General features: G+C 55.6%; 1 protein-coding gene across 2 annotated transcripts in view; it reads left to right on the forward strand.

Annotated features, from left to right (window-relative positions):
• CSK (C-terminal Src kinase) overlaps window positions 1-15,213 on the forward strand; it is a 61,313-nt gene that overhangs the window by 40,701 nt on the left and 5,399 nt on the right. Inside the window, exons 1-8 of one of the 2 annotated variants that reach the window (XM_034784333.1) lie at window positions 5,501-5,701; window positions 6,401-6,478; window positions 7,074-7,187; window positions 8,984-9,096; window positions 11,653-11,872; window positions 14,175-14,268; window positions 14,382-14,447; window positions 15,036-15,135. In XM_034784333.1, coding sequence (XP_034640224.1) covers window positions 5,516-5,701; window positions 6,401-6,478; window positions 7,074-7,187; window positions 8,984-9,096; window positions 11,653-11,872; window positions 14,175-14,268; window positions 14,382-14,447; window positions 15,036-15,135 — 971 coding nt within the window. In that variant the 5' untranslated portion in view covers window positions 5,501-5,515. Of the gene's footprint in view, window positions 1-5,500; window positions 5,702-6,400; window positions 6,479-7,073; window positions 7,188-8,983; window positions 9,097-11,652; window positions 11,873-14,174; window positions 14,269-14,381; window positions 14,448-15,035; window positions 15,136-15,213 lie in introns of those variants that run through there. The other variant, XM_034784334.1, reaches the window with a different exon arrangement.

Below are 15,213 nucleotides of genomic sequence, written 5' to 3' on the forward strand. Positions count from 1 at the left end.
TGGGTTATCTTCTTGTCTGTTATTTCTCCTCCAGTTCAATTCCAGCTTGAATTTGGGAACTGTTATCTAGGGAACAGATAGCACTAGAAACTGGTGTTTTATATTACCTGAAAGCAGCTGGGATTCATAGCTTTCAAATGGTATTAAATTCCAATCTCCAACACAAGTGGTCACAAGATACTAGCTGCCAAAATGATGCCAGCTTTGAAGTGGGAGTTGGTGAAGCAAGATGGCAGCCGGAAGGGCGTGATTTTAAAAGTAGAATGGTCCCCCTTTGTCACGCCCCAGATCTGCTCTCGGTGTGAACTCAGAATCACCCTTTGCTGACTTGAGTGACGAATGACGCTGGTGCTGAGCGTAGAGCGGACGCAGCAGCGGGAGAGGAGCTGGATTCTATGCTGGCTCCAGAATTCTCTTCTGTTGCAGAATTTTGGATTCTGTTGCATCGGCTGCAACATTGTTCACTAAATGCCAGTTGTAGAATCTGGATCCTTGGCGGCGCATGAGCCTGGAAGATGCCAGCCTGACCCAAGTTGAGTGTGGGGGGCTGGCACTTAGAAGGAACTGAGCTGTTCGGTTAGAGAAACCAGCCCTCGAATCACAAAAAGGAATTATCACAGTCGCTCATCAGCGTGTAATGAAGCTTTAATAAATTAAGGTAATGCCCAGGTTTCCAGCACTCAGTATCATCCTCTCTCTGTGCTTCAGAGCCCCATCTGGAAAACGAGGATAATGCTTTTCTTCCGCTGTGTATCTGTGATGTCTGTTTGCTCTGTGAGCTCTTTGGGCAGGGATTGTCTCTTGTGTTATGTTTGTACAGTGCCTCGCACCATTGCATCTTGAGCAGTTAATCAAGCTGCTACCAACATACAAATAAATACATTTAACAATGGTGACCTGTTAGGAATCAGTACATGTGGTTTTAGGACAGTGAACTTTTCCAGTGGCTGGTCATGAGTTAAAAAGAAATGTGATCTCGGGTTTTAGAAAAGCTTTAATAAATATTAATTAGCCAGACTTTGCTTAGGTGAAGATCCCTGGTTAAGGTATGAAAAGTGCCCTGTCCCACTCTTGCTTAGATATCAAACAAACTGTGGTGATTGTGAAAGCCTAGACTGGTGAAACTGAATTCAACCAGACTTTGTGCTTCCTCTTGGGATGGAGAACTGGCCTGGGTGACTGCAGCCCAAAGCATTGAATGGAAAGCCCTGCTACACTCTCTGTTTTAATACTTATCGGAGCCCATCCTGATCTTTAATGGGTTTGTCCTTGCAACATCTCCATGGGGAAGGGCCATTGAGCAGATGGGGAACTGACTGATAGAGACTAAGAGATTTTTCCTAAGATCACACAAGAAGTCTGTGGCAGAGCAGTGACTTGAACCTAGGTCTCCTATCAGGGGGTAGCCGTGTTAGTCTGTATCTACAAAAACAACAAGGAGTCTGGTGGCACCTTAAAGACTAACAGATTTATTTGGGCATAAGCTTTCGTGAGTAAAAACCTCACTTCTTCGGATGCATAGAGTGAAAGCTACAGATGCAGGCATTATATACTGACACATGGAGAGCAGGGAGTTACTTCACAAGTGGAGAACCAGTGTTGACAGGGCCAATTCAATCAGGGTGGATGTAGTCCACTCCCAATAATAAATGAGGAGGTGTCAATTCCAGGAGAGGAAAGCGACTGTTCTAACCACTGGACCATCATTCCCCTCTCTCTTCCATTTGGTGTTGGAATGAATGAGCATCTGACCAGAATAATAGGGTGTTTCAAGTCTTCTGTTCTTTCCTTTCCCCATCCTTTGCTGGCTGGTAGCAGCCTCTAGCTGCACCTCCGTAGAGATGTTGCTCTGCAAAGTTTGTGGAATCCCACTTCTCCTCACCAAGGGTGCAGCGACTTACAGGATTCCTCTCTCTGGCTTTCGCCGGGATCTGTTCTTGCCGAGCCTCAGTGCTTCCCAAAGGGGCTGATCTGTAAACAGGAACTCCATTCTGGGCGCTATAAAACAAAGTGTACGTCGGGGGAGAGTCCAGAAGCAGTCACTGCATTTCCAAAGCAAATGTCTCCTTTCTTTTTTTTTAAGCCAAATGGCAACCTCACATAGGCTGGCTTACGGCATCCCTGAATTGGGCAGGAAGGGGGAGTTTGGGACATACCGAACAGAGATGTTAGTATAGACATATAGCCCTGATAGACAGGCATGGTGAGAAAAGGAGCATAGGAAACTGACCTGATATTTCATGAAGGCAGCACGGTCTAGTGGTTAGAGCAGGAGGGACTAGGAGTCAGGGCTCCTGGGTTCTGTTCCTGGCTTTGTGAGGGAAGTGGGATCTAGTGGTTAGAGCACCAGCGGGGTGGGAGATGGGATTTGGGAGTCAGGACTCCTGGGTTCTATCCTGCATTGGTCTAATGAATGAGACACTGGTCTGTTGCTCGGGAGACCAGGGCTGTGCCACTGAGCGGTGTGGGCAGGCCACTTCCCCTTTCTACCTGTCTCTTCCTGTGTGTCCGTACGGTGCCTGGCACCGAGGGGCACTGATTTCAATCGGGGAGTCCCTAGGTATTGCTGCAACGTGAACAATTGGCAATGGAATGGAAGGGGGTTACCTAACAGGTGTCATCTGTAGCTCTGTGAATTGGTGAACAGCTTAGAACAGCACATTCTCTGCAAATGCTGTTGAAAAACAAAACAGGCTGGCAACAAAGTTGCCATGAACCTAAGGTGGTTCTCAGCCCCCCAAGGCTGCCTGTGCTCTCAGTTTCCTTCATTCTAATAGAAGCCCTTCCTATCCCAGGCTGATGACTCTCAACCAGCCCCCTGCCGCTCTGGGTCCAGATCTGGACCAGGGCATGCAGAGAAATGTTCTCCGTTCTGGTCTCCAGTTACACACCTTTTAGTAGCTGCCTGTGCCTCTTGCCTGCACAGGTACCTGTGTCAGCTGAGCCCTTAGCTAGTGAATAGCATTAATGTGTGTGGTACGCGTGTGTGCGAGCAGTTTCCTGATTGGAGCTGCTGACAGTGCATGAGGGGCTGTGCTTGGAGTTCAGCTCCGTTGATTGGCGTGTGATGTGGGCCAAGGGGTGTTGTGACCTAGTGGGTTGGGTAAGGAACTGGGAGGTTCTGAGTTCTGATCCCAACTCTGCCGCTGACTCTGTGCCTCAGTTTCCCCTTGTGAACAATGGGGCTGATACCTCCTTGCCTTGCAGGAGCTGTGGGGCATGATTTGATGGCTGGATGATGCTTTAATGCTACATAAATGATAATCACTCAGCCACCCACACACCCAGGAAGTAATGGAATTGGCAAACAGCATGAAGGCTTGTACTGGGACCTAGATACTGCGCCAACAACCTCCACTCCTTCGACATAACTGAGCTGGGGGTTGGAGAGAGAGGTTCCCCAGAACTGCCCTTCCCTGCTGTAATAACTTTCCTCGAGCAGGAACAGGGAGAAGGGGGCACACACAGCCAGTTTTATCCCTCCTCCCTTGGAAGGAAGAGCCAGCCTTTTGCTTCTGAAGGATCCAAGCCCACATGGTGGCTGGTTGATGCTAATCAGCAGCACCAGTTGTATCACAGAGGATTGGCTACGCTTGAGTGTGTCCCCTCTGGGGCAGTGGTTCTCAATCTATTTACCATTGTGGGCCGCATCCAGTGCTACCTGTATGGCCCTGAGGATGTCATGTGGGCCGTAGCTGTGTGCTGATTGGGCCGCAAGTGGGCCGCAGGTTGAGAACCACTGCTCTGGGGGAACCCAGGGATCCGTTACTGCCAGGAAGCAGGAGACGGGGCTGTGGGTACTGTGCTGCACTGGAAACAGTAGAACTAACTGCTGTTTACACCCAGCTACCTGCAAAATTACCGCCCAAGCTGCACCACTGGGGGCAACGTCACTAAAAAGTCCGCCCCCCCCCCCCCCCCCCCCGCGGGGTTTTCCCATAGCACTGACCGTGTTACTTTAAGGGATTGTCTACACTGCATTGTAAACCCGGGCTGAGACTCCAGTTTGAGCCCAAATCCCCTTCCCACTGTCCACACACAAATCTTTCTGACTCGGATCTGCAAGCACTCAGCACTTGGGTCCTAGGACCCGCCTGGGGGGTGGGGGCCAAGCTCAAGTCCTGCCCAAGCCCTGTCATTTTGCAGTGTGGATGCAGGTCAAGTTGCAGATCCGAGTCAGAAGGTCTGCGTAGTGCAATACGGACGCGTTAGCATGGCTGCGAGACCTGGGTCCAGCAATTGTAAATGCAGAGCGGATGCTCACGCAGGGACTTGAATGCCGTGGGTACAATGCAGCGTGCGCATCCTCTCAGTGCACAAACCGGGAATGCCGATCACCGCCATCCATAGAGGGGAGGGCTGTGAATTGGATTGTTGGCTCCTACAGAAGTGCTGAAGTTATGGGCTTGGTGCAGAAATTACCAGGCAAGGTTCTCTGGCCTGTGCCGTGCAGAAAAGTGAGGATCGCAGTAATCTCTTTAGCCTTCATAACTATGGTTCAGTGACTAGGAACCTGTCAGCTGGAGGTGGCAGTTCACGGAGTGTTTGGATGATTTGGAATTTAATTGATGTATCTGGCTTGGTTAAAAAAAATTTTTTTTGCTACTTCTGACCTCTTATGAGTGTGTAAGTGGTGTCCCCTTGTGGGGGGGTGTCCTTCCCCTTCCTGACCTGCCTTAAAGTGTGTTCTCTAGCCCTCTCCCAGTGCAGGGGCAAGGTACACTTTGCCCTGCTTTGGGGGAGAAATCTCGGGGTGGGGGGGCAGCTGTTCATCTCATTGGCCCAAGAGCTGAATGGGAAGTGAGTTAAGCCGCGCTGAGACCCCCTATTGTGTACATTGGTCTTGGCTCCACCCCCCCCACCCCCCCAATGGATAGCCAGGGAGGTCGGGGACTGAAACCCGTTCGTCCCTTTTTCCCCAGACCTGCAGCAGTTCAAAGTGGATGAAGCCAAAATCCTCACTCAGGTTTGGATCCTCCCCCCACCAGACGGAGTTGCTGCAACAGAGCTGGGCTGAGACAGGCCATGCCACGCCCCTTCCCAGAGCTCCCTCAGGCCAGCGATGGTCTGAAAGTCTGAGCCAGGGGACAGTGCTACTTCCCACAAACTTGCTCCTCCCCTCCCTGGCCTGGCTGAGACCTAGATGGGGGGGAGGGGGGCAGTGAAACGTGCATGATCCCCATCCTGTCTGTCCCCCTGCAGCACGCCAGGGAGTGGGGAGAAACCCCCACCAGGCTGTTTGTGCTCTAGAGAAGAACCCGGTTTGTTTCACAGCTAGCACACGAGGGAGGCCTCTTCCCAGCAGCAGCAGCAGCTCGCTTGGGTGCAAATTGGGCCTCTGCATTTCTGAATGGCGCTCAGCAGCCTCATCCGCCTACCCCAACCACTTCCTGTTTGTTCTGTCAAATCACCCTGGTGCCCTGGGGTCCTCACAGCATCGCAGCCGAGCAGCACAGAGACGGGTGGGGGGAGGGCTTGGTGCTAGTGGCTGGCTTCCAAGACTTCAGCTGCCTGCATGAAGCTACGGCTTCTGCCCTTGCTTCCCCCCAGTGTCACCGCAGTGGGAGAAGCTGAAAAATCCACTCACCTGCTCCCTGGCAGGGAGCAAGGTGCGTTCCTGGCACGTGTGGAGAAGAGGGAGGCAGGGCTCAAGCCACCCATTCCTACAGAGCTTAACCAGCCCTTCTTGATCTTTGCCACGGTCAGAATCTGTCGCTGCAGCCCTGCGCTTTCAGCAAGAGGTAGAAGCGTGTAATGGACATGCCTGGTCAGTTTCAGGACTGCTGTCCCATCCCTGGGGGAAGCAGTGGAAGAATTGTGTCAGTTTCACTCTGCTGCAGCTCCTAGGTGCAGAGACAGGGCCTAGAGCTGTTCGCACTGGGAAGGACTCATGAAACAAGGGCAGAATAGCGCTCCCCACAGGGCATGCAGGAGGCAGTGTCAGGGTAGGACAGCAGAAAGGTGCTGTGCATACAGCAGTCAGGGCTATGGGTGTGAGATGGCTGGGGGAAGGGAGAGAGTACAAGGTCCTTCTTTCTAATAACCCAGGGCCAGAGGGTCAGGCCTTTGGATTCATCAGATGCCTGCTAGGCAGAGGCTGATCCAAACAAGGAGCTCCCCATGCAGGGTGTGTAGACACCACCTTCCTGGCAGCTGGAGGGTGGGGACTGGCCTTTTCCGCCAGGGTGGTGTTCTGGAACCTCCCTGGGGACGCCGCTCCCATCTCGCCTCAGAGTAATAGGTGTCTGGCAACATTTTTCGAGCCCTGTTTTGTGTGTTGAAGAATAAGATGGATATTCCTGGGGTGGGCGGGGGCCTCTGGAGCTGCCCGTGGGGCTGGGTGCGTGACAGAGCTCATCATGGTTGTTCTCAACACATCCTCTCTCATTCACTTCTCCAGGTCTCATGGTACCAAGTGACGTGTCCCTCCTGTGAGACTCGATCCCCAGACCCGCCTGAGACGATGTCAGGAATGCAGGTAACAGCCAGAGCCACTTGTGCTTTGGTGGGGGTCGGGGACAGGGAAAGGCCAGAGTTGCTTGTGGCCTGTGTGGGGTGGGAGGAGAGACTGGCGAAGGCTGGAGCCCTGTTTTGGCTGGCGGGGCCCATGTCTGGGGGTCAGGTGCAGGCCACTCCTTTCTGCAGCGCTCACTGGTTTCCGGAAGCCAGTGTAAATCGCTTGGCACCAGTATGCCTGCACACCCCAAGGGCACTAGCATAGCGTGTTCTGTTCTCCCAGCCTCAGGAGCTGAAGGGTTAAATCAGGACTTGTCCCCCTCCCCTTTGTGCCACCCATCCTGGGAATCCGCTATGGCACCTCCCCTGGCCCTGAAAGGGCCCCTGGGAGTTCTAAAGGCAAGCGATGAAGCCAGGGACAGCCCACAGCTAAGGGTGGCTGCCTGTATTAAACCAGCCCATAACCCCCACCCCTCCGCTAGCATGTCTTGCATGCTCACCGGGCATAGGATCCCACCTTTCCACCCCTGAGACCGTATCCAAGGTTTGGCTCTTTCTGGTGGTGGGAGCAGTGTACAATCAGCATCTGAGGCCCTGTTTGTCTGTCCCTCTGGCAGGCCATTTGGCCATCCGGTACGGAATGTATTGCCAAGTATAACTTCCATGGCACCGCCGAACAGGACCTCCCGTTCAGCAAAGGGGACGTGCTCACCATCGTCGCCGTCACCAAGGTAACCTGCCCCGCTCTTCTCCTCAGGGGTGCTGGCGATTCACTGCCCTCCCTGGGGCGACCCCCAAAGTCAGCTGGAGGGATTGCGTCTCTGCAGCCCATCTTGGAGTGCCCTCATAGCGCTGGGTCTCGGCTTGCGGTCCAGGAAGGAGGGGCGGAATAGCCACCCCCCATCAGACACCCAGAGGAGGGTGTGGGCTGCTGGACGGAAAGTTTTGGGAACCCAAATAGTAGAAGGTGGGGGTTGGGGTGTGTGTGTGTGTGGGGGGGGGGGGAGTAAATTTTCCTCTTAGAAAGTGATCCACAGATTGAAAAACTGGGAAACCCCCTTGCTGGCTCTGGGGTCACAGGGGGGCCCACTGCAGAGAGATGCGATGCCACCACTGCCCACTGGGTACGCTCATTATGCAGGAGCCCTGCCTGGATTCTCTCCCACAGGGGAGCAGAAGGGACTGGAAACCCGGCTGCCTTTTTAATTAACGTGATCGTTATTTAAACCTTTCCAAAATGTAAGTTGCTCAGGCGGGTCCCAGGGAGGCAGTCACATGGGTTAAAGTGAGACTCTGCCAGGAGCCTCGCCCATGCACACAGATGCCCTGCGTTTGGTTCAAGAGATGGCCGGGCCGTAGTGTTTAGACCCACTACAGGCAAGGCACGTGGGAGTCTGTGAACTGAGCGGTGATACCCAGAGACCAGGGGTTGGTCTGCAGTTAATGGCAGTCAGGTGGTAAATCTGATGGGGCCTTTTTCATGAGGGAAGGTGGGGCTGACCAGTGCCTGCTGCCCCACACCTGGGCTCCTATAGTCAATGGTGGAGCTATGGCCTGGCCAGCATGTCCCTTGCAGGCAGACGTTAGGTCGACCCAGCGACGTCACTCAAGGGTGTGAAAAATCCACACCCTGAATGACATAGTGAAGCCGACCTAACCCCCGGTGCAGGCAGCGCTACATCGAGGGAAGAACTCTTCCATTGGCTTAGCTGCTGCCTCTCAGGGAGGTGGCTTACATCCCCCTCCGTCGGTGTAGGCTGTGTCTACACTGAAGTGCAGCCATGCCGCTGTCGCGTTTCCCAAGCGCCGAGCTCTAGGCTGGCGGGATGGCAGTCTGGCCATGAGCTGATCAGGCAGTGAGCAGGCAATGCTGGTCCCAGCGCCCAGGATGGGTGCTTTGTTGCGTAGGCCCAGGCCTTTTCTGGGCTTGTCTCATCAGCTAAACAGGGTTGGGCTGGGTGAGTGCTCGGGTGGGGGACCTCCAGGAAAACCAGAGGTGCTGCAGGCAGTGACGCAGGCATTCAGTCGGAGCGGAGGTGCTTCTCTTCTTGCGTCAGTGGGACACCAGTGCCTTGAAGTGCTCAGAGGTGCTGGGCTATTAACAGTGTCTTGCTACAGATGGGATGAAAAGCTGACTCACTAAACGCTGCAGCTTATTCGAGGTGCCAGAGCATTTCTTTTCTTTCTGTTTTGCAAAAGGACGGGCTTGTTAACCCTGTTGTCTTGATCAGAGTCCAGGCCTGGGGATTACATTCTGCAAATGTAAATGATCCCTTAATTGGACTCTTGTCGTCTTCAGTGCCCGAGCTAAAGCATTGTGTAGCGTTACTGTGAGCTATTAAACAACTGCCTTGTGACGCCTCAGAGGTGGCTGCATGCATAATGTCGTTAGGATCCCCCAAGACAAAAGGCGCTGTGTAGATGTAAGTCTCTCTATGGCAGTGCATTGCTCAGTGGGATCGAGGGGGAGAGCATTGTGGGTGGCATAGGCACACAGGCTCGGCTCACTTCTGCTTTCCCTTCCCAGGATCCCAACTGGTACAAAGCCAAAAACAAGGTGGGCCGTGAGGGGATCATCCCTGCCAACTATGTTCAGAAGCGGGAAGGAGTGAAAGCTGGAACCAAACTCAGTCTGATGCCGTGAGTATCCAGAGGAAGGGGCAGAACTAGGAACAAGACCCATCTTACCAATTGCCACCCAGATCCTATGCTGCGTTGTGGTGGCCATGGGCAGCAGGACGGTAGATCTGGAGCAAGGCTGGACTGATGATTTGAGTGCTGCCTAACACAGGGCTTGAAAACTTACTGAAGACCTGCAAGCCAGAGGGCTAAAGCTGCCCTACCAGAGACAGAGCCAGCAAAGAGATGCAACAGCATCAGTTCCTGGGTTCATGGCTTTCCCAGCAGCAGAGGGAAATTGACCTGGTTTCTGTCAGTTTCACCGCTGAGGCTCTGAATAACAGCAGAGAAACTGACCAAAATCTTGTTAACTTTGTTCTGTGGCTGCTTCGGAGAGCTATGAGCATCTACAGAGGCACTGGAGCTATCTGTCTGCAGACTAAGGAAGACAAACGCAACATAGGGTCACGTTTAGAAGGGTTTTTTTTGCAGCTATAAAGGCTTCCCACCAACCAGAAGAGAGAAGGCACAAGGGGTTTTTGAGCCCTTATCTTCCTAATGTTCCAAGTATGTGGGGGAAAAATGCCCCTGTGATGCTGCCCCTCATGCCTGCAACATCCCATTTCATGGGTCACCAATCCAGTGGCCTCATCCTAGGCTTGCTTAACCCATAGCTCCCAAATTCAAGTGCAATCTTGAATGGGACTTGCACCTAGCGGTGTTCCTTTGGGTGCATGGGGGCCGTGTGCAGGTGGATTATACTTTCATTCACCAGTAGAGGGTGCTCATGCCAGTTAGCAAGAGCAATTAATGACGGCTTAAATCCAGAAGATCTGATGCAGTTTAGATGTAGTGGTGACAGTGCTCGCAGCAAATGGCTGTCGCAGACCAGCTCACGCTGGGTGCAGCAGGCAGTGTGTGGAACACAGGGCAGAGGAAGTCCTGGGGGGTGGAGTGAGGGACAGTGTCTTGTGTAAGGGGAGGGTCAGCAGTGAAAGCTGAAGCCAGGAGATCTGCACCTGCTCTGGTGACTCCGTTCTGCACTTCCTGGTGCTTACACCTGTTGGAGCTGTGTCGATCTCAGCAGTGTGTGTGTGTGTGTGTGTGTGTGTGTGTGTTCCGGGGTGTATTTCCTGGTTAACCCCTCAGTCACTGGGGCTCTGGGCACAGCAGGGCTTGTGTGTGGCCTGGCCGATTGTTACAAGAGGCTCTGATTGTAAGGGCTGCAGGCGCTATGGGTGGCCGACACCTCCTGATCGGGAGCGCCTCGCCCAGAGGGAAATGCACATGGGATTGGGACGTCTGTTCGGGGTGTCTGGGTCTCCTGCTCCCAGTGCCCTGCAGACACGTCTCCCAGCCAGAAACACTGACCTCTCCTCCCATCGGAGCGCTGTGAAGTAAGATCCATGTTCCACAGCTGGGGTCACTTTTCAGCAGCTGGTCCCACCATCCTACGCAGTTACGAGTCTCTGGAGATGGAGGAAGCACCCACAGGCCTGGGACGTGTGGGGCTTTAGACAGCACTAGATGAGTGCAGATCAGCAGCACCCCGAGCCCGTGCGGCTTACAGTTCTCTAATGGTGTTTTGCCCCCTCGATCTGTGCTCATCTCATGCAGTCTGGGCACCAGCAGTCTCTCTGCTCCTCCTCCACGCTGTGCTAGCACCCTAAGGCCTTTGTTGGGCTCCATGCATCTGCTTGCTTCCTTGCCTGGGAGCCTGTGCATGCTCTGGCCCCCAGCAATGCTCTGCACCCTGGCAGGAAACTTGCACTGCCAGCTAGCTAGCTCCCTTTCCTACTCTCTCAAAGGATTTCCTGTGTGTGCCTTGCTTATCATCTCCTGCCTTGTGCCTGGCTTGCTCATTCTGCCTACCTCGGCACCTCCTGTCCTGCAGCAGAGGCTCGGTGTCAGTGGCTGAACTGGTCTGAGGCCTTACAGGAAGATGCACGTTCCTGATCACGTGTGACAGGCACAATAAGTCGTGTTCACACGGGCAGCACCAAGGGTGGGACGTGGCCAAAGCGGATGGGGACAGGGCCATTTCCCTGCGTGCCCAGGAAGCTGTTTCTGTTCTCTAACGGCTGTGCTGTTGCCCTCCTGCATTCCCCTTGCAGACACTCCCCCTTCAGCCCCAGTTCCTCCCCATGGCTTGAGTGATGCTCACACTGGCAATGTCCCCTGAACAATTCCTCCTTGGACAATGGCTTCTGATTGGGACTGGGACATCAGGAGGGCTGGGGGTCGGAATTGAGGGGCACTGGCAGAGTTGTGGGGGCACCGGGCTGGGATCACAGGGGGGCTACAGGGTGGGATTGAGGGGCACTGGCAGAGCTGTGGGGGCACCGGGGTGGATAGCAGGGGGGCTGGCAGAGCTGTGGGGGCTGCAGGTCAGAATCGAGGGGCACTGGCAGAGCTGTGGGGGCACCGGGCTGGGTTCGCAGGGGGGCTGCAGGTCGGGATTGAGGGGCATTGGCAGAGCTGTGCATAAGAACCCTTGTCCTCGCTGTGCCCAGGTTTGTGTCTCTCACATGCTGGGGCAGTGAATTTACCCCTTTGCTCTCTCTCCTCCTACCCCAGCTGGTTCCATGGGAAGATCACGCGGGAGCAGGCAGAGCGGCTGCTGTACCCCCCGGAGACGGGCCTCTTCCTGGTGCGGGAGAGCACCAACTACCCGGGCGACTACACCCTGTGTGTGAGCTGCGAGGGGAAGGTGGAGCATTACCGCATCATCTATTCCTCCAGCAAGCTCAGCATCGATGAGGAGGTCTACTTTGAGAACCTAATGCAGCTGGTGGAGGTGAGCTGTGGGGGAGGGACTCCCCAAAAGCTCGGCCTGGCCAGGTCTCCAGCCCTCCATGGTAATGGCCCACGGGCTTGGACTCCCAGCACCTGCTCCATGCAGTCACCATCCCAAGCTGCCCGCTTAGCAACGCAGAGTTTGCATAAAGATTTGCTTTCCAAATCCTTTGTTCTCTGGGCACCCCGCTCCATCCCCCCAGCACATGGTGATCTCTGTGTTATGCACACCCACCACCCCTGTGCTGGCAGGACTCTGCAGAGGGGATCACAGAGACTCAACTCCTCTCTTTCAGCCCTAGAGAGGGCATCTGCCACTCAGGGTGACGGTGTATCAGGAGGGCAGTTGGTCATGGGGAGGTTCCCGCTGCACCGGCCTTGGAGGAAAACGCAGGCCACCAGTCTCTCCGGCGCTGGGCCAGATACGTCCCATCTGCACTCAAGTAGCTGTGCCCTCCCCTTCCCCTGCTGAGGAGCCCAGCTCCCCACCCCCACAGCGCTCGGCGCAGGCTGCGGTTAGCCGGGCTCAGCCTGGCTCTGCCCTGATAATGATTCAGACAAACCTGCTGAGCACTTCCTGCCTCTCAGGGCCACCCCCCCAGCCTGGGCAGGAAGAGGCTCCTCGCTGTGTGATGGAATCCGAAAATCTCGTGCCTCTCTCGGGAGCTGAGCACGCTGGGGCAAGGGGCTGGCTCCAAGGGGGTGGGAAGCCCGCCAGAGGGTGGAGTAGCCCAGGGAGATTTGCATTGGTTCCTCTCTTGAGCATAGCGGCACATCTCCCAGGGTGATGGGAAAGTTCCCGGCATCATGGCTGGGAGGTGGGCAGGGTCCTGGTGCCCTACGCACCCTGATCTTTCACTCCTGGCCTCCAGGTCAGGACGGGCGTGGCAAGATCTGAGGTCACCAGGGCTCCACTGGGCTCACACAGGCCAGCGCTCAGCACCGACCAGGGTGAAGGGACATGAGCTGGTTGGGTGCCACCCATCTGTGATCCCTTGTCCAGCTGGTTAGCTCTGGGGTGGAGCTGGGCTCTGTTGGCATTGGTGCAGAGTGCCCATTGGAACTCCCTGGGGCAGAGATGGCCCTGGGGGGGGAGGGGAGAGGATGTGGCTGTCTCCTGGCTGGAGCAGACCCCTCAGATCAGCCTAGCCTAGGATCCTTGCTGTAGCCAACACCTGGTGCTGCAAAGGAAGGTGGGCAGCACTGCGCTGGGTGCACGTGGAGAGCAGGGGGTCGTCTGCCCAGCATGTGTCCCCAATTCACCCTTGTTTCCAGGGCTCAGACAGGCGCCTGCAAGACAAGCTGCTCTGCAGGCCCTTGTGCTAAGACCAGCTGGTCTGTTCTTGTCCTCGTGCTACCCCCTGGTGGGCAGACTGTGCCACTGCACCGTTTGATCAGCACTCTGGAACTCACGTTTTTCCCCTCTGGTATCTCTGCCAATTCCTCCCCCGCCCCATCCCAGTCCCTGGAAGTGGGATGCCCCGTGTGTGCTGCATGCTGCAAATGCTTGGCCAGGCCACAGAAACCAGCCCAGCTGTTCGGCACAGACCGGCCAGGCTGAAATAGCCTGGGGAAACGCCGGTCCGAAATGAGGAGCCATTAGCATGAATGCTGGGGGAAGGGGTGGAATATCTATACTGCGGGGCTGCAGGGCGAGACTGGGGGGCGTTGGCAAAGCTGGAAGGGACTGCGGATCAGGAATGGGGGAGCATGATCAGGGCAGGGGCTGGGACCTGACCGGGGGCGGGTCTGTCAGTCTGGATTTTAGAGCTAGGAGATGGATCAGGCATTTGCCCCATGGTGTTCTCTGCCAGACCCCCCCCCAGTATCGCTCCTTTGCCTTTGTGAGCACTAAAAATCACTGTGGGGGGAACATCAGACAAACCCTGTGGTAGCAGAGCTGGGTTAAATGGGAGCCTCCCTCAGTGAGCCCCTGCAGCCCGACACTGCTGCCCTGGCCAGCAGGGAAAGGAACCCAGGTTGTTTCCCTTGGGAAATCAGTCTGCCTGGGCCATCCCATCCTTTACGTAGGAAGGGGAATTGGAGATCTCACTGGTTCATTTGGTCTCCCCGCCCATCTTCCCCATTTTGGACTCTCCCCTGGAGCTGCAGACCTGCTCTGGGGTATCCGCTCCCCTCAGTCCTGCGTGGGGATGGCAGGAGCTGGGCCTCGCGATTAACTGTGCATCAGTGGAGCGAAGGTGTCCGGGATCACACAGCCAGTCGGTGGCATCAGACCCCAGGTCTCCTAAGTGAGGTCTGGCTGGGTGGGGGTCTCACCTCCTGCCTTCTCCTCCCGGCAGCATTACACCACGGACGCCGACGGGCTCTGCACACGCCTCATCAAACCCAAACTCATGGAGGGGACGATAGCGGCTCAGGACGAGTTCTCCAGAAGTGAGTGCATCCCTGAGTGGGGCGCGGCACCGTCAGCAGCCCCCTCCCTGCCCCCCCTCCCCATCCATCCCAGCTGGTCTGTTTGCCTGCTCACCTCTTCCTTCCCCTTCCAGGCGGCTGGGCCCTCAACATGAAGGACCTGAAGCTTCTGCAGACCATCGGCAAAGGGGAGTTTGGAGGTCAGTCGGGCTCAGGTCTTGTGCTCTGCCATTGGGGGTGGGGAGGGGAATTGGGGGCTGAGCCCAACCCCTCTCCCTCCCCTAGAGGAAGGATCCAGTCTCATGCCATTCTAGCTCTGGGCTCCCTCTGGCTCCTTCCCCACTGGCTTCCCCACCCTGAGGGGGTGATGCTCTTGGGGGGGCAGCAGGAATCCAGTCAGTTCCAGCTGCTCCCTGGCTCTAGCTGTGGTGACCCTTTGCCCATTACCGGCACTTCCAGCTGAGGCTCCTGAAGCTCTTCGGGGCCGTGATGAGTTCAGTGTCTTGACCCACCAGTGCAGCAGGCTGGCTTAGCTCTTACACCCACGGCATCCCGAGATCAGAGGCTGGTCTTGTCCCCATGTACGGATTGGGGGAGAGTGAGGTGCAGAGGGGGACTTGGCTGAGGTCACATAGTTGGGATTAGAACTCGGGACTTCTTAATCTGTGCCTGAATCCCAAACTGATTCTCCCCCAGCGAGTAAATCCGCAAGGCCTGGGCTGGGCGGGGGACAGTCTGGGGGGTGCCGATGTTCTTAGGCGCCTTCAGTCCGTGTCTCCTCCTTTCAGACGTGATGCTGGGCGATTACCGTGGCAACAAAGTCGCCGTGAAGTGCATTAAACATGACGCCACCGCGCAGGCCTTTCTGGCGGAGGCCTCAGTGATGACGTGAGTGTCGCGGGGGGCTGGGAGGTCGTGCATTCCCAGAGGAGAGAGAGAGAAAATGCCTCCCGGATGGGAGAGCGG

The sequence above is a fragment of the Trachemys scripta genome, chromosome 10 (genome assembly GCF_013100865.1).
Source record: "Trachemys scripta elegans isolate TJP31775 chromosome 10, CAS_Tse_1.0, whole genome shotgun sequence".
Lineage (NCBI taxonomy): Eukaryota > Metazoa > Chordata > Testudines > Emydidae > Trachemys > Trachemys scripta.